The 19,356-nt window shown below is 34.1% G+C and overlaps 1 protein-coding gene across 3 annotated transcripts in view; it reads right to left on the reverse strand.

Annotated features, from left to right (window-relative positions):
* Nucleotides 1-8,907: 8,907 nt before the first annotated feature.
* Nucleotides 8,908-19,356, reverse strand: part of LOC125074933 (copper-transporting ATPase 1) — a 74,823-nt gene continuing 64,374 nt past the window's right edge. For 2 of the 3 annotated variants that reach the window (XM_047686415.1, XM_047686416.1), the window contains 7 exons: nucleotides 19,155-19,297; nucleotides 15,596-15,688; nucleotides 15,112-15,222; nucleotides 14,453-14,602; nucleotides 13,532-13,602; nucleotides 12,690-12,830; nucleotides 8,908-9,805 (listed from right to left, as the gene is read on the reverse strand). In XM_047686415.1, the coding sequence (XP_047542371.1) occupies nucleotides 9,688-9,805; nucleotides 12,690-12,830; nucleotides 13,532-13,602; nucleotides 14,453-14,602; nucleotides 15,112-15,222; nucleotides 15,596-15,688; nucleotides 19,155-19,297 (827 nt within the window). In that variant the 3' untranslated portion in view covers nucleotides 8,908-9,687. Of the gene's footprint in view, nucleotides 9,806-10,801; nucleotides 10,841-12,689; nucleotides 12,831-13,531; nucleotides 13,603-14,452; nucleotides 14,603-15,111; nucleotides 15,223-15,595; nucleotides 15,689-19,154; nucleotides 19,298-19,356 lie in introns of all 3 variants that reach the window. The other variant, XM_047686417.1, reaches the window with a different exon arrangement.

Below are 19,356 nucleotides of genomic sequence, written 5' to 3' on the forward strand. Positions count from 1 at the left end.
ATAATTAATTATCGGTTCAAATTTAAAAATGCAAGACGGAAAACGATATTATTTCAAATTTTTTTTTATTTTTTTTTCCACAAAAATGCCTTAAAAACAAAAAAGATCGCTATAAAACTTTTCTGGCAGATTATTTTAAAAACATTACCGTTTTCTTAGCTCTCCAAAAATACATAACAACTTGGAACTTATTTCAAAGCAACTGAAAAGAAATGACCACAAAGCACGCTGATGGAAATTCGTATCCGAAAATGAACGAATTCGGATTAAAGGTCGCTCTTTAAAATTCCCACAAAATTAATTAAAAACAATACCCAATATTAATAAAACTAATATACAGATATAAATAATTTAGAAAAAGAAACAGTTCAATAGCTAAGTTATAATTAAGACATTTTGTAATTCAGCCTAATTGTAGTTCTTGCTCGAAGTGTCTTTCCCTATTACGCTCGCATTGTTTTCCTAAGTTGTGACTCAATTACCGAATTTAAATTTAATTCTTATTTTGCGGTCTTCCAGCCAGTAGGAAATTCTGCCACATGTGTATTCCGCCAACCCGCATTGGAGCAGCGTGGTGGAATATGCTCCAAACCTTCTCCTCAAAGGGAGAGGCCTTTATCCCAGCAGTGGGACATTTACGGGCTGCTAATGCAGCCAGTAGGGCCAACACAAAGACACAAATAGTATATTTAATTATTTATTTATTTAAAAACTTTATTGACCAACAACAAAAGTTGGAACAAAAGGCGGACTTAATGCCTGAAGGCATTCTCTACCAGTCAACCTTTAGGCCAAACAGAAAGTCATGAAGGCGGTAACAATAAATTTTACAATAAATACGATACTAATAATAATGAAACAGAAACATAGATAAAATATTATATATATGCATGATAATACACATTTATAATTAACAGAGACATAATAGAAATTTTAAAAACACAGCGTAGTGAGAGAAAGAAGGAGAAACTTAAGAGAGGTTTTTAATAAGATGATCCTGTAAACGACGCTTGAACAATGCCTAGTATAGTATAGTACCTAGTTTATTCACTCAGCGACATCGATCCATTGCTCAGCCACAAGCAAGATTCCAACTCAACTAGATAGCAAAGAAATTAATAATTTCATTATTATTTCAACGTAAACATTCCATTTCAAATAACAAACTCGTTCCGGCATACTATAGTTGAAAAATGTGCCAAAACAAAACTATTGTGGAACTGCAGCACGGATGTCTATCATAATTCCAATTCTATGAAAATTAAGTGTCTTTTGTGTCTCCAGTACAGACAATGAGACTAGATGTTTTGTTTTAGAAAACTATTTGCACTAATACTCCAAGGTCTAAGTGTCTCAAGTGCACGCGACTTTATACCGCTGTCTGTCTGTCACTGTGTATGCTTAGATCTTTAACATCACGCAACGGATTTTATTCCAGTTTTTTTTTAATAGATAGATTGATTCAAGAGGAAGGTTTATGTGTAAAATACATGCACAATATAGCAGAGAAAAACTGATAATTTTACAGGTTTCTGAAGTGATGTCGTAAATAAACACATTTTTTGCGCTTACATTGCAAACGCCGGCTGAACTCTACGAGATAGATCAAAATAATGTACTACAGTACTGTGCGCCTTATTAGGGCCTTCAAAAAATTCCCGAATGGTATATGTCTATCTCTTAGGGATAGCCCACAATAACCATTTTTTATACTTTACTTTTTACGAGAAATAATGGCTTATTTTCGAAGCGATTTTAAGCGATACAGCATTAATCCTTATCCAATTAAGTACCTTAAATACATTGTGCATTTAATATAGATCAATATGGCCTATACAGCATGTAATTTAAATCAAAGTCAAAGTCAAAAATCTTTATTCAATATAGAAGTGTTTACACTTGCTTTTTGTTTGTCAAAAATCTACCACCGGTTCGGAATTTAGCAGCTCGGACCTGAGAAGAACCGGCGAAAGAAACTCAGCGGGATATATTTTTTTTTATAAGGCGGTTTGTGTTGTCAAAGACTGAAAAACTGTAAACGTTGTAAGATATTCTGTAGTAGGTATATTTAATATCAGCACTCGGGCGAAGCCTGGGCGGGTCGCTAGTAATATATAATTCAAGACTAGACGTGAATTTGCGTCATAAGTCTGTTTCAACGTAGTAAATTTTGATTAGCTTTGTCACATGAGATATGTACTTTACAAAATTTTCACATCATTTTAGTTTTCAATGGAATTAGATTTTGCCCTCGTCTTTGATTATTTATATCAACCCTTAATCGGGCAGCCCTATAAATCATTTTTTTTGAGTCATGTTGGATATCAGTGTATATAAAATCATATATAAATTTGGTAACGTATTATGACGTTTGGAGAGTGTCAAACGTAACTGCCATTCGACAAAAAAATATTGAAGTTAGGTCGCTTGTCTTTTGTACTGCGACATTCTGTCTAGATATAAACTAATCTAAGACTCTTGTACCTATACATATATATTTAAAATCAACTCGTGCTAATTAAGAAATTTCGATCGCGTATATCCCAGTACTAATCAATTTTTTAAATTTAAGAATCGCTAAATAAAATAGCAGCACAAAAGTATTGTTTTATTAATTTTTTCAGGAATTAACACCTCTTATTTCGTCTATAATCTGTTGATTAACAGTTTTGAAACGATTTAAAAAAACACTCACATCCTGTTTAGATTGCCTCGATAAAATACCTAACAATTGTACGAACTGAACTAAACTCAATTCTTTTCTATTAGGGCACAGTCTTTCATAAGAATTAATAAATAATTCCTCTGTAACGTATCTGCCATCGACGATTTTACAAATGTGAAACCATTTCTGAACGATTACGAATTTCGCGCCAAAACCGCCGCTCGCGCCTCGTAGCGTTGTATACATGTCTTCTATATCCATACTAAATTGATTTTAAATTTAACTGCGATACGCGATAACTTAAAAATAGTTTTGTTAAATGTTTAAGATGTCTAGTAATTCAGGATGGTTACGGTAAAAGCACATTTTAATATGTGACTTTGATTAATTTATACTCTAAGTTTGTTAATTTATTAAATTTATGATTTGATTTCAATTTTATTTAACAGGATTACTAAAAAAACAAATGCTTTTTATGATAAAGGTAGGCGGACGGGTAAATGGGTCACCTGATGGTATGTGGTCACCACCGCTCATAAACAATGGCGCTATCAGATATATTAACCTTTGCTTATATCGTCAGAACGCCACCAACCATTGGAACTAATATGTTATGCCCCTTGTGCCTGTAGTTACATTGACTCACTAACTAAAATCAAAATATACTTTATTCAAGTAGGCTTTTACAAGAACTTTTGAATCGACATTTAACAAACTATTCTAAGTAAAGCTACCACCAGTTCGGAATGTAGATTCTACCGAGAACCAGCAAGAAACTCAGTAGTTACTCTTTTTCTACATCTAAAAATACAGTCATGTTAGTTAAATACAATTATATATGTATGTTATGTCTCCTGCCTGGAAGTCAACAAGCAACTCCACGCTTTTTTTTTCAAACCGGAACCCAACAGTACTGAGTTCTGCTGTTTGACGGTAGAATATCTGATGAGTGTGTGGTACATACTTAGAGGGGCTTGCACCAAGCCTTACCACTAGGAAAAGTATTAAATGTATTATTTGATGTCATTTTAATTTTCTACATGACTACATAAAAATTTGTATAACGATATCAGGGCTCAGGAGAGTTTCTTTATTCCTTATTATTAGTTAAACTGTTAAACAATAAACAAAGACGACAGTTCAGTAACTTTTTTTATTCGATAGTTATTAACAAGCTTTAGTGCTGGCATTAGAAAATATTCACTAATTATTTTATGTTCAAATTTTGACCACTGGTCACACAAAAGTAAACATTAAAATTATCAAGTGTAACAAAGAAAACTACAAACGTATTAAATCTTTTATTTAATCAAAAATAAACAATTTCTATATATCGATATTTATATTACAATGTACAGTCAGACACTATCGTTTCAAATTTTATTCGACTAAGCATTAATCATTGACGGCCTTTCCCCATATATGTGGGGGGTGATTCGTTAAACAATGCTGTCTTCTTTTGCCGAACGTCAAATGTTTGATGACAGAAAGAGCACAATGTATTTAACTAAACACCCGGTAACGAAAGGCCGTTACAATTTATATTTTCATATATAAATATAATTCAGAGATAAATGAGGTGCGTCCATTTTGTTTACACAGCGAAAATGCTCCGCTCCACTGAGCTACCATACGTAAACGCGTTACGACGTCGTGACGTGGCACGTTGCGAATAGGCTATTTGACAACGCGAAAAATAAAGTGTCAATTATTGTAATCAGTATGTATTATGAGTTTAAGAATGGTTATTTATCAAAGAAAGTTGAAAATAATAATGAATTTATTCAAAAATCCATAAATAAAAATGCATTTTTTTAAACGTTTGTCACGTAACACAAAAAACGCTCCTGATTGGTCGGGCTGATGATGACGTCACTTGCTTATTAACCTCGTTTGTCTACTGTATGTGGATTATATGTACCACAGATTACAATACAGTAATCATATCATAGTATACAGTATTTTTTATTTGATATTTTTCAGCAAATATGTACTATAATTAAAAAAAAAAACAACTTTTACTGGGTTCCTTAACTTCTACTAGATAATATAAAATTGATTTTAAAAACCAGTCAAATAGCCTATTGCCGCGGTTAATCTCGTGACGTGCTACATAGTAAATACATACATAGTGCTTTAAAGTATTTATGTGTGGTAGCCTTAACACTGGAAACTTGCTAACACATTTCACGCACACATTAGATTCGTGATATTGAACATAACATTAGTCGAGCAAGTTAATATTAAATTGATATCGACAACACTTTTTTTTCAATTTGGCACCCTCTAGTTTAATTGTCATAAATCGATTACAACAAATTGAGCCTTCGTTTAAATGCAAGGAAATCTTAATAAATTAATAAATAAACATTACATTTTAATATAAAACGCGTCAAAGACTTTTCGACCTAATTTTAAATTACATGTACTTAATTTTAAATTAGGTCTTGGTATATATAGGTAGGCTAGGTAGGTTATATACCTATTCATTCACGAAGGTTCGCCCCTTCATGTTACTCAGCACGTAGTACTTAAAAACAAAGGTAATCCATATAATCTAATTTGTGTTTTTCTGCTGTCTGTACTCTTGTGTTAATCGTCTTAGGCACACTAAGACATCTTGTAAGCACGATCGTCACTCGTACTAATACAGGCTGATAAGTTAACGTTGGCGACTTCGTTAGTGAATAGATCTATAGCATCTTTGAAGAATTTAAATAACAATGATATTTAGTGTGGACTAAAATTCTCCATAATTTTTTAGGAAAGGTCTTTTCATGTCCCGTCTGACGTTAAATCGTCACCTTAAAAAATGATACTTTCAGGAGTATGAACTACTCTAAATGAACTGCCAATCATAGCATTTGGGACATATCGACCGTTTATTTTTTTCTAATGACACTAGATCACTTGTATACAAGTTATTACTGACGGTAAAATAATTTAAAAAAGAGTAGGAATGTAAATGGTTAATTACAAATTCATCACATTATCCTCCTAAACTTTCATTTGTTACACGGTCTACTTTTAGGACAGTTGTAGAAAATCCCATTGTTCGATAATACCAGATATCTAATGTAAATTTCCTTAAAATCTTGGAAGCGTCTGTTTTACAGGATATCTGATTAAGTTAAAGTTACAATTTTTACCCGATCTTAACAAAAGTTTTACGCGTGATAGAAGACTATTTTCGAGGAAAATTTGTCATCCTCGAAAGTCTAGCATTGGCTTTATTTATAAATGTAAAACGTTTATTAGGTCTTCTCGATATTACGTCACATCAAAATATATTATGAACGTATGTATCTTTTAAATTATAGAAGATGGTTGCGTCGAATAGACGATCGTTTTGAAGGCAATTGTCATATACGTCAAATTAACAGCAGCGCTTTATATAAACAAGTAACATGTCCTAACATAACATTATCTTTTGAACTATATCAGAGGCAACAAAACGCTAAACATATGGAAAAGTGTAAGTTCAGGTCGAACTCAAATAAATTTCTAAAATTGGAAATTGTCTTAAAGTTTCATGGAAGGAATCGGGAAGGAGAAATTAGGATACCTGCCGAGTGCTGGTAGAAGAAACCGATTAGATTCCTCCCATAGATATATGAATCATTACTAAATATTTACAGCGTTAATACAACTATGAATTCTGTATCGAAGGCCATATTGAGTATTGATATTAAATATCTGGTATACACCCAAACGGGTTGTACTCCAATATAAGGCTACGTTCAAAAACATCCATATCACGTTGAGGGTAAGTTCAGTGACGCATTGACGACATCAGATTGCAATCAGAAAATCCCATTTAATTTATTCACACATATTGGTGAAAAATTGGTTTTGTATATTTAAGCAAATGAGGTAGATTCATAGAACTATATGTTATCATTCGTTAGCCTTTTCACCATTACTTCTGATCAGAGCAGTGCTCTTCCAATCATCTCTAGTCTAGTCATATTTTTCAGTCTTTTAGCAATTTGATGATGAATATCCCTCTGACTAATTTGGGTAACGACGATCTTTCTCCTAGAGAGAGCAAGCAATCTCCGCTGGACATATAATAATGTCCAAGAGTGTGCAAAAAAAATTGGTCTCACTATTCCTTTACTCTCAAAACACGATGAAGTGGAAATAAAACTGGAGAGTTCGAAGCAACTTTACATGCGATGGACATGAATGTAACCCTGCCAAATCTAAATTAAAACTCCAAGGTGATACTCAAGAGATTTTCGGCAGATGAAATGATCCAATGATATATTAGTCTGGCCTGAGGTTCGAGCCCAAAACCTCGGAATCTCCGGCTTATAAGCTAGCCATTGATAGAGTTACAGCTCTTCATATCTACATGTAATAATAACCAATACCATGGTATAAATAGCCCACAAAATATTGTATATGTGTACTGTACAACATTTCCTTATATTATCTGTGGGCTTATATTATGATATAGATTAAAAAAGGTAAAAAAGACACATAATGGCAACATTTGATAGATTTAATGTATTCCTAAAATACTGCTAAATTAGCCTCGGGTAACTTGTGTTTACTCGCCGCAAACTGAATCGATTTTGATAAGATTTTACATTTAATTAATAACTATTTTTATAAAAATAACATTTTTTATATTACAATTTGTCTTTTTGTACCAAAATCAATATAAAACGCCTCACATCTCTCCTGCTAATCTTCATACAAATCTGTAATCATTCGTTAATCATCACTAATATTATGTTAAGGTTATATCATAGTGTGATAAACACCACTAATCCGGTCCGGTCCGGTCGTTGAGAGAATACATTCCTGTAGTCAAGTCACTAAATACAATAAAGCCTAATCCAATCACAGGAGGAGTAAAGACAATTAAACAACTTTGACCTTGAATTGAAGCGATATGATTGGTCTAGAATAATCTATGATATTCATTGTGAATTCGTAAAATGCCATTTGGAATGTCAGGGTAGTACAATTAAAGTGGCTATAAGTGTTGAAATATAACTAAATATATATATCTTGCCTGTGGGGTTGTAATTTTTTTAAGTCTCTTTGGAGGACTGAAGAGGCTGCACGGGATTGGTCCGTCAGTCGATACCTATCGTCTATTGGACACTTGTCATTTGTCCGTAAGTGTTACATGCGCGAACATACTACGCCCCCCCACTACTGCCTGCTTTTATATATTAATCAAGAATTGTTTGTTATGCATAATATAACAGAGTTTTTGGTATATAATATGGAATATATAATTCTGTTCTCTATTCCTACTATTAGAATATAAAACAAATAACAAAATGTCATCTGTCAACTGTCAAGAAAAAAAATCGATATTTTTTTTACTTATTTGAAATTAATTTTGCCCAAATTTATAACATAATATAAGCTAACATAATTACTTAATATTTTTATCGTAAATTCTTCCCTAAAAAGTTATACTGATAATTCGTTCACAGACTTGTTAGAAATGTGTTCTCTCAGCGCGACTTTTGTGAGTCAACTCGGCCGGAAATAAAACAAAATATACAAAGGGGCGAAGAACTACCGATACGGCATCTGCGATACAAACGTTAGGGTTGTCGATACGCCAAAAACAACACACTTACAAATGTTTTGTATTTACAAATGTATATATTAGCAGTTACAAAATTAAACTATTAAAAAAAACAATTATAAAGATACTGAGGCGATTTACTCATTTTGTATATGAAATTATTTATAAAAAAAAAACTAAAAATTTCAATAACTGTTTTGATATCGGTACAAATGAGTCGACCGTTATAAGTATTTATTAGACTATCAACCTTAGTTACAAAGGTTGTTAGGGTTTAGTTAAACAGTGCTATCTCTTTCTGAGATATTAAAATTGACACTCGACAGAAAGAGAGAGCATTACGTCACTAAACACCCACTTAACAACATTCATAGCTAAACACATGATTTTATTAGGGATTTTATAATTTTTAAAAAAAGTATAGACAGATTTAATTTAATTATATAAATATTTGTGCTCCCTTAAAAATTATTATGTACACGACATTCATTTACATACCTATTTACTTTTATACAATATATGTATATAAATGGCACGCCAAATATTGTGTTAATTAAAAAAAAATGCGTCAAAAACAAGCTATACAAAAAAAAAATGTAATTCGAGAATTATTACTAACAATAACAAAAAAAAAAACTCGATAAAAATACAAAAAAAAAAAATACATAAGAAACTTCAATATTTGACGTGAAAAATAAACATTATAATTTGTACAAAGTTCAATTAAACGATGATATAACAAAACGACGAACCCCATAGACAACTTTAGTTTTAAATATATATAAAGTGTCTCTTGGAAAGGAAATTTGGTTTTATATCAAAATATCAACAACCTTAACCCCGGTTACTATATTCAAGAAACGATTCGTTTTGCTTACGCATAGTAGAATTATTAATTAACATTTGTCATTTTCATATTTTAACTCTACTATCCGTTATTCGTAGCCCTCTGATCAATGAGGCGTTATTCAGAAGTCGGGTCCCAAGTCACGAGACGTTAAAATTCATAGGAACTTCAACGGCTACTCGTAACTAATGTACAATAACATTTCGTTAAATATAGCAATCGATTTAATGTTGTCAACAATTGTCATAAACTTTTGATATTTTTGGAAGATTTGGAAAAAGTTGCGAACACAGAAAACCTCAACTAATTGGCACCGAATTATAGGAGTTTGACATTGACAGGAATTGACAAGTTTCACCTCGATTGTGACGTCATTGGTCGAATTTTCAATCTGTGGTATTCACTATGGATACGTTAAAATGGCGTTTTGTACGACAGCGTATTTGCTATCGGTACTTTGGAAGTCAAATCCAAGTATTAATAGTATATTAGTTGTAATAATAATACCAATCTAGAACTGTTTTAGTGCTTAAAGCCGAGCTATTAGCAAATCGTATCGAATATCAATCAAGTTTTATTTATTTATTTCTCCTTCGCTGCTCGAATATAGTACAGAGGTTATCCGTTCAAACTGGGCGCGTCTCTCGTCGGTCGTTTCGGTATGAAGGAGACGGTAAGCATGTCATCCTCTTCTTGCAACAGACACCCATTCGCTGATTTACTGCGATAAAGTAATCTGCGAATATAAACATTACAATTAACTAAAGTAAGATACTATTTAAAAAAAAACAACAACAATTTCTTATTTTATTGCGGCCTCGACGATATTCTTATAAGAATCTTTAGCTTACGTAATTTTACGTAAGATTACAACTGTTTTCGTATGCAAGTAAAAATGCAAGCTCAATCCACACATACCTAATGCAATGACACACACGTATATATATGACAAACACACAACACATTGAGTAACACGCCCGAAATTTGAAGTTATCAAATACCGTGCAGTTTACAAACATTATAACTTTGCCTCTGAAGTTAGTTGTAACAGATTTTTTTTAAGTATCATTGAATTAATCCTTCACTATAAAATGTAATGTTCGGTATTATTTAACGCTAACATTTATTATTAATCCTACATGCGTACAGAATAGGCTATTTAACAGTGCGAAAAATAAAGTGTCAATTATTGTAATCAGTATATTATGGGTTTAAAATTGGTTATTTATTAACGAAAGTTGAAAATAATAATTGATTTATTCAAAAATCTATAAATACAACTGCAGTCACGTGACACAAAAAACGCTCCTGATTGGTCGGGTTTATGATGACGTCACTTGCTTGTTAACCTCGTTTGCCTACTGTATGCCTTACAATACAAGCAAGTGACGTCGCCGACCCGCTGTAGTGCCATATTGTCGAAGTAGCGTTTTCGCGCGCTATTTTAGTATTGAATTTTTAATTTGATATTTTTCAGCAAATATGTACTAGAGAATTAAAAAAACTAATTTTACTGTGTTCCTTGATCTCTATCTACTAAATAATATAAAATGGATTTTAAAAACCAGTCATATAGCCTATTGCCTTCAGATATATCTTTTAACGTTATATAACGTTTAAAACATATTTAAATATGCAAAATTAATAATATTATATATATATTAAAAACAACTCACATAAAACCACCACCGTCAAACGACGCACACAAAATAAAAAAAAATATTAATATTACCATAATTTTAAAAGTGCGGATTTCAGCGAGTCTCTCTTTCTGCTAGACAGAGTTATAATTTTGCGTGAGAAGTGATACCATTTAGTACAGCGTTTTCCATAAGTTTCCCAAAGTCGGGCTACGAAACTTAAATATCGGATCGCAACAATGGCGCCCCTTATTGCTTTATCAAATTTGTAAATTATCGAATTTCGTTGCCCAACACTGGGACAAGCTGCATTCATTTTAATATTACCGTATCTAACGCAAATATTTTTTACAATATATTAGTAAAGTTAAAAAGTTTGGGAAACGCTTGTCTAGTATACAGCATACATGATAAAAGTGCTCTTAAATAGCCATAAAAATGATTACTGTGCTTATTTAAGCCAATACATTTAGGACAAACTTGTAATAATGATAGAATACTTTTAAAACAAGCTTTTATTTAACTGAAAAAAAATAATGTATAAAACATTGTTTTGTCACCAGTACCGTAATATTTGACATACATTTAATTAAATTGAAAGATCCGCACAAAAACAAAGGTACTTTCAAATAAAAGCTTGTAAATTAATCATTTAAAAAATATAGAAAATAATTATTTATGAATAATGTTTAGGGGGTGATTAATTAAACAATGCTGTCTCCTTCTTTTAAATGTCAAACATATGATGTCAGACGGAGATAGATCATTGTTCAACTGAACACCCACTAAATAATCTTTGTATATAACGTTAGTTTTATAAATATATTAATAAGAAGATCATTTATGGAAACACAAATCTAACAATTTATATTAAAAAAGACACAATAGCGAAACTAATAATTACTTTACAAAGTTCTCTATATACAGTTAAAAAAATGTGTAAAAAATTAACTCATTCGTATCATGTAACTGTGTCGCTTATGACCAACTTCGTCGAGAGAGCGGAACGCAAGCAAGCATGAAATTTACACAGACGTGACGCCATTACGCACCATGATCGCTGAACATTTTTATCGCAATATGGATTTATAACACACGAGCTATCAGAATGAGATGGAACCTTATCAAACTTTATAAAGAATTACTGTTATAGATCGAAAGAGCGTTAGCAAAGAAATTCCGAACAGTGATTAGCCGAACGGATATGGCAAAATTGTTCGTTTTTATGTATTATTTATTGCCCAGTGGTTAGAACGCGTGCATCTTAACCGATGATTTCGGGTTCAAACCCAGGCAAGCACCACTGAATGTTCATGTGCTTAATTTGTGTTTATAATTCATCTCGTGCTCGGCGGTCAAGGAAAACATCGTGAGGAAACCTGCATGTGTCTAATTTCAACGAAATTCTACATGTGTATTCCATCAACCCGCATTGAAGCGGCGTGCACAGCGAGCATATTCCACAATATGCTCCAAACCTTCTCCTCAAAGGGAGAGGAGGCCTTAGCCCAGCAGTGGGAAATTTACAGGCTGATAATAATGTATATGCTCCACTTTATGGGTCATTAATGGGAAACTTGTGTGTGTTTTTTTCTAATTTAACCTCTAAACTCACTAATCATGTAAATAATCATACAGTCATTAATCTCTAAAATTCTGTAACAAACGCCGGGCAAACATTGACACTACTGAACAACACACACGTCTGAGCTCGCGAGCATCGACGCGAGTTTGCCCCGTGTGACGTCACCGCTGGCGGCGGACCGCGCGTGTCTCAAATCCAAAAGGTACCCATTCTGATGTTATTATACTCCACAGAGACAACTCCATAGCGGCAAAGTTACATAACGCGAACTATACTGATAAATAAATAATTCTAATATAATATAGTACACACACATATATATATCGATATATATAGATATATTTAAACAATAATATTGTTATATATTTAAACGGACCAGGACTTTATTTACGTACTTGGCTAATGGCGACGTCCTGTCTATGGGGTCCACCTTCTCGTCCAAACCTCGATGAACGGACACCGAGTCCAATTCTTCTATATGTATAGATTGGAGATATTCTGTCGTTCTCAGCTGTTCAGCTGATGCTTTTCTGAAACTGGAGTAGAGATATTTTAATATTTAATATTTAATTTTTTTTTTAATATTAGACAACATCACATACATTACTCTGATCCCAATGTAAGTAGCTAAAGCACTTGTGTTATGGAAAATCAGAAGTAACGACGGTACCACATACACCCAGACCCAAGACAACATAGAAAACTAACTACATTGACTCGGCCGGGAATCGAACCCGGGACCTCGCAGTGGCGTACCCATGAAAACCGGTGTACACACAACTCGACCACGGAGGTCGTCAAATAAGCCTATGATTTGAGCTTAATATTTATAAAAATATTAGGCTCAAATCATAGGCATATTATGTTCATAGTAGTTCATCTATTAACTTGATTGAACATAATGTCCAAGCCTGCCTGGGTAGGAGCCACCTACTCATCATTGTGTATTATATTCTTCCGCCAAGCAGAAATACTTAGTACTCTTGGGTTCTTCTCACCTTCAAACCGAAAGGCGACATGCACAATGCATACAAACTCCAAGCTTCAAGACCACCAGAAATTTCTAATTTTCTTTCAACTGAGAGATGAGAGTTTGCTACAAATGCATATAACACACGAGCAAGCACTCTATCTTATGTTCGAATCATCCCATTGCCTGAAAAACCCCTTCCCCCCCATCGATCAGAATAAAACGGCCATCAACGACCAAGCGCTTTTAATGGTTATAAGTACTTACGTCTTAAGTAATAAACTTGAGCAGACCACTGATACGGAACTCATCGCCATAGCAGCTGACGCCATCCAGGGCTGAAAGTTATGATAACAAAAGTGGTATTAAATATTGTCTTGAAGGGAAATCAAAAGATTATTTATTCTCATAGGTTTGAACCTTTAATTATTATTATCATTTATATAAAGGTAAACTGTCAGCGCTGCAAATTCAATAAATCATTCTTGGGACAAGGTATCCGCTTCTATAATAAAACTCCGCAGACATTTTTAACTTTCCCGTTTCATAGATTCAAGTCAATTGTAAAAAATAAATCGGTAAAGAGGGCATATTATTCGATACAAGATTATATTGATTGATTGAACCGGTGGTAGCTTTACTATAAATAGTTTGTTAAATGACGATTCAAAAGTGCATGTAAAAGCCTACTTGAATAAAGTATATTTTGATTTTTTTTAAGCTGAGAACGCGTCGAATATAACAATCAGTAAGTACACGCACACTAGTAAAGTTTTCAAGTATCAAGCGTAGCTGTCACGCACACCAAGATAATAAAGTTGACTCATTTGGTTCAGTTCTTTTGTAGTGCGATGATATATGAAAATAATCTAAGCCCTTTTAAATGATCAACTTTGAATCGTTTCAAATTGAAGACAAAATTATATGAATATGGGCCACCTGATAGTGGTCACCACCCTTAGACATTGGCGCTGCAAGTAATACTAGCCATTCCTTATATCACCAATACCCCACCAACCTTGGTTACTAAGATTTTGTTCCTTGTACCTGTAGCTACACTAATTCATCCTTCAAAACACAACACTAATTACTAAGTATAGCCTTTTGGTAATGGATGATGCCACAAGCGGGTGGTACCTACTAAGATGGTCTGATAGCATACAATTTAATTGTATAATGTTAAGCAACCTGTAACTGCAGGCCGTAGGCAGCGAAGGCCCCGCTCGCGAGCGGTATGCCGAGCAGGTTGTACACGGACGCGAACAGGAAGTTCAGCCGGATCCGGCGCACCGTCGTCCGGGACAGCTCCAGGCACGCCACCACGTCCAGCAGGTCGTTCTGGAATGGAATACGGGTCAGCAGTCCCTTACTTATCTATGTAAATAAACATGTTTGTAAGTTTGTTCTCTATGCGTTCCTAAGCCAATAATGATGAAACTTTGTTAAATTACTGTCAGTATGCATTATGGCCCAAATAAAAACCATTTTTTCTTTGTATCTTTATCCTATTAAATAACATATCTATAGACAGGAAATTAGTAACATATGTTTAAGATTAATTCAGTGTTTTAAAACACTGCACAGATAATTGAGAAGGTTGACAACCTGCCTAACGGCCACCTCAGGAATGCTAGTGTAATTCGATCATAAAAAGTAAAATTTAGATGATACGATATACACCTCAACGCTCTACCAAATAAGCTCTATAACGACACAAGAATGCTCCATTCGAATGAAGCACTAGTGATCTTTTGGACTGAATATTGTCCGTCCGTGTCTGCACGTGCACGCACGTACGCAATACACAGACGTAGTGACAGTGTGTGTTGTGTGCTGGTGTGAGTTACCCGCATGAGCACGATGTCGGCGGCCTCGACTGCGACGTCGGTCCCGCTGGCGATGGCCACGCCCACGTCCGCCTGCGCCAGCGCCGGGGAGTCGTTCACGCCGTCGCCCACCTGTGGGCATCACGTACATATATACTACATTATATACACGGCAATAAGAGAAGCGTTGGCTTACGTGCATGAAATATAATTAAACTCTGACTGAAATCAAATATTCTCATTTTTTTAATGTGTTTTCATTGGTGTATTTTACAGATGCAGGTGTATGTAAGATACACCAAAGCGCCACCAACTTTGTGAGCTAAGATGTTATGTCCCTTGTGCCTGTAGTTACGCTGGCTCACTCAACATTTAAACAGGAACACAACGATACTTAGTATTGTTGTTTGGCGATAGAAGACACGATGATGAGGTACTTACCCAGCGTTACGTTTACTGGTATACATTGACTTATTAAAATATTACCAACTAATTATATTCTTACCATGGCAACTTTCTGTCCCTCCTCTTGAAGTTTCTGTATCTTGGCCACCTTGTGTGAGGGAAGCACCTCCGCATACACTTTATTTATTCCAACCTATAAAAGATCACATGTTTTAAAATAATCAGCACAACAAAATCGTTTCCAAGTAACATTTGGGTAGCAAATTACAAAAATTTAACAGCCTATTATATTCCACGTTAGAATTAAGATTAGTAAATTTTCGATAGCTGAACTTGGGTATCTAGACACGCGGTAGCGTGTCAGCCAAGTTCTAGTAACAGAACTGGCGTGCAGCACCGTGTGTAATATTACACGAACCATTTGGAGCCACTTTTGACCTCCTCATAACTCAAAAACTATTTGACATAAATGTGTCAAATTTGGCTCATATATTGAGACTCGCGAGATACATATGTGTTCTAAATTTCATAGACGCATCTCAAATGGTTATTTAGATATTAACGTCTAAAAATCGTCATTTTTATCACTGACTGACCTATAGATCAAAACTATAACCTACTTCCAGGTGACCTAGAAAGTTGAAATTTGGCATGCAGGTAGATAATTAGGCCAATATAAAGGAAAAAATCTGAAACTGGTAATTTTTTATCATTTTATTATAATTTTTCATTTTATTGGGTCTATAGGAACACTTATATACTTAGTTCCTGTAATAACTGTAATAAAAAAAATGATGTAAGAACCAGCAATCAAAACTTATGACAGCCGTTCTAAATGTGGATTTTAAGGTCTTCACGTGAATATATAACAAGTTGAATACCGCCCTTAAGTTTTTTAAATCCAAATATTTCCGTTTTATTACTTATTAGTATAGCCGACTTTGGTATTTATTACGTTATTAACTAGCATTTAGCGCACATCAATGGTGCAAAATCTATATATATACTTTAAAAAATAATAATAATAGGCATTTCGGTACACGGCGCGCGACGTGACGCCGAAGCAGCGGGATAGAAGCGTTGCGATTAAACCTTAACGCGTGTTTGAGCGAGTGGCAACCGCGCTCATAAGAATTATTTCAATGCCTTCCGATGGAAGCTGCCTAGTCTATTCGACTGCATATTTTTTGTTTGAGTATACTAGTATACAACAATAAAATAGATTTCGTGAGACTGTAGTAGAGTATGTATATCATAACAGGAATGATTTAAGTTTGTACTCTAGCGCTACAAACGGGGATCCTTATTGCTTGGAAGAACAGTATCGAGTGAGCATGCTGATATCAGCAAAGGACTGGTGAATGGGTCCAATGGAAAAATAGAGAAAGTACATTGAGGACGTCTCCAACAGCAATAGCGCACGTAAAATAACAATTCAATTTAAACATAATTTAATTTGCGAACTAGAAGCCAAACCAAGTTACAGATATTAAGTAATGTACATATATGTTCAAAGGAAACAATTCTCTATTTGCTTAGCATATTCTACTACTATACACAAATCACAAGGCCTTCGCCTTGACGGTGCTCTTTTCGACATAGGCTCCTCTATATTAAGTAAAGAGCAGGCTTACGTTGGCCTTTCTAGAGTTAAAAACTTAGATGGAGTACATCTTATCAATTTAGGTCCAAGTCAAATCAAGATACAAGAGGGCTCTATTGTAGAGTACAACCGTCTGCGCACATTATACCACCCCTACTTGGGCAAATTAAGTATAAACAGAAAACGCGTAAAAAATATCCGGTCACTGAATGGGCAATTCACTCGAACATTTCGGAGGTACCTACAAGAAAAATAAGAACGTATCAAAAAAAAAGACAATTATACCCCGTAAACATAAGAAAATAGAATAGCTTAACAAAAACCATTTGGTATTAATTTTGTTATTAATAAGTACCTACTAATAATTTATATACAAAAAGTAGTGATATCCCATCAAAAACATAAATGTAAAAATGAGAGCCAAGTTAAATATTATGATATATACCTTGGTTGTTGTCTTCAACGACAAAAGAAGTGAGATCTAAATTTGTGCCAAGTTAAATAGTCCTTTCTGAAATTTATTTATAACTACATAAAATATCATTTCTTCTTATAACTTGGGGTAATATATTGTTGCCTAAGGTCTGACTTGGCTAGTTCTCATATACAAATTATATTATAGCCTTCGTAAGTTCTAAGCCTGTTACAAATGAATAATAAACACAAATTAAGCACGCAAATATTCAATGGTACTTGTCTGGATATGAACTCGCAATATCTGGTTAAGATTCATGTTTTCTAGTGACTGGACCATCGCAGCTCTTAATGTACGTTAATACTAACTAAGCAATACTGAGCTGTCCTCCATTCTTCTTAGATGTTCTGAGTTATAATTTGTTATTCTAAACACAAACTACAATTTGTGTTTATAAACATATAAGAACTAGCCAAGTCAGACCTTAGGCAACAATATATTACCCCAAGTTATAAGAAGAAATGATATTTTATGTAGTTATAAATAAATTTCAGAAAGGACTATTTAACTTGGCACAAATTTAGATCTCACTTCTTTTGTCGTTGAAGACAACAACCAAGGTATATATCATAATATTTAACTTGGCTCTCATTTTTACATTTATGTTTTTGATGGGATTGTTATATTTATTCTAAGAACAAATCCTTAAAGAGTGAGTTAACCAGTGTAATATCACAGATGGTACATAAAAAATTACTTCTCTTAAGGAATACTCACTTTTATAGGATATCAATTGGAGCAGTAAATGAGATCGGCTGACGCCAATGTCAAGATTTGTAATCATCATTTACAGCGATTATTTTTAACCTGACCCAGTTCCGCTCGGGTGCATTTTATTATTATTATTTTATTCTATATATATCGTTCTGGTACGTCATTGCATTCAACGACGATATTCAAGATTCAAAAACGATAACATTCGTTTTTTTATGGCATTGGTTGGCGTACGAACAAATGGGCCACCTGATCACCACTGCCCATAGACAATGGCGTTGTTAGAAATATTAACCATTATTTACATCACGTATGCGCCACCAACCTTGGGAACTAAGATGTTACGTCCATTGAGCCTGTAGTTACACTGGCTCACTCGCTCTTCAAACAGAACGACAAAAATACTAAGTACTGCTGTTTGGAGGTATAATGGAAAACTCAGGAATAATGCAGCTTTTACCACCGAAAACTTTGTTATAAATAATAATAATTGGAACATAAGTTCCGGAGATTAGCCCCTACATACAAACAAACAAATTTTACATCTGTACTAAAATTATAAATCCGAAGTTCCTTTTTTTTGGATAATCGCGCTAATCTTGGGAACTGTTGATCCGATTTGAAAAAAATCTTCAGTGTAGATAGCCCATTATCGAGGCTATTTTTGGCTATATACCATCACGCTACAACGACAAGGAACGGCTATTAACATATTACAAAGAACGGGCTAGAGTGCGCTGTGTAAACGGTTGAAATTTCGGAAAATTCATATATGACAAAAGGAACATAGGCGAGCGAAGTCGGGACGAGCAACTAGTCTTTATAATATAAGTATAGATGGAAATTACCTAACCGGTAACTAGGTACCTGTCTAGCAATCGCCACAGCCGTTTTCCTGTTGTCACCGGTGAGGAGACACACTTCCAGACCCATCTTCTTGAGGCAGTAGACCGCGAGATGGGCTTCCGGCTTAACCTCGTCCGCTACTCCGATCGTGCAAACTAGTTGGTCTGAAATAATAATCATGATAAATCACGTGATTACAAATTCAAGTACCTTTCGCAGTGAA

Source organism: Vanessa atalanta, chromosome 29, assembly GCF_905147765.1.
Source record: "Vanessa atalanta chromosome 29, ilVanAtal1.2, whole genome shotgun sequence".
Lineage (NCBI taxonomy): Eukaryota > Metazoa > Arthropoda > Insecta > Lepidoptera > Nymphalidae > Vanessa > Vanessa atalanta.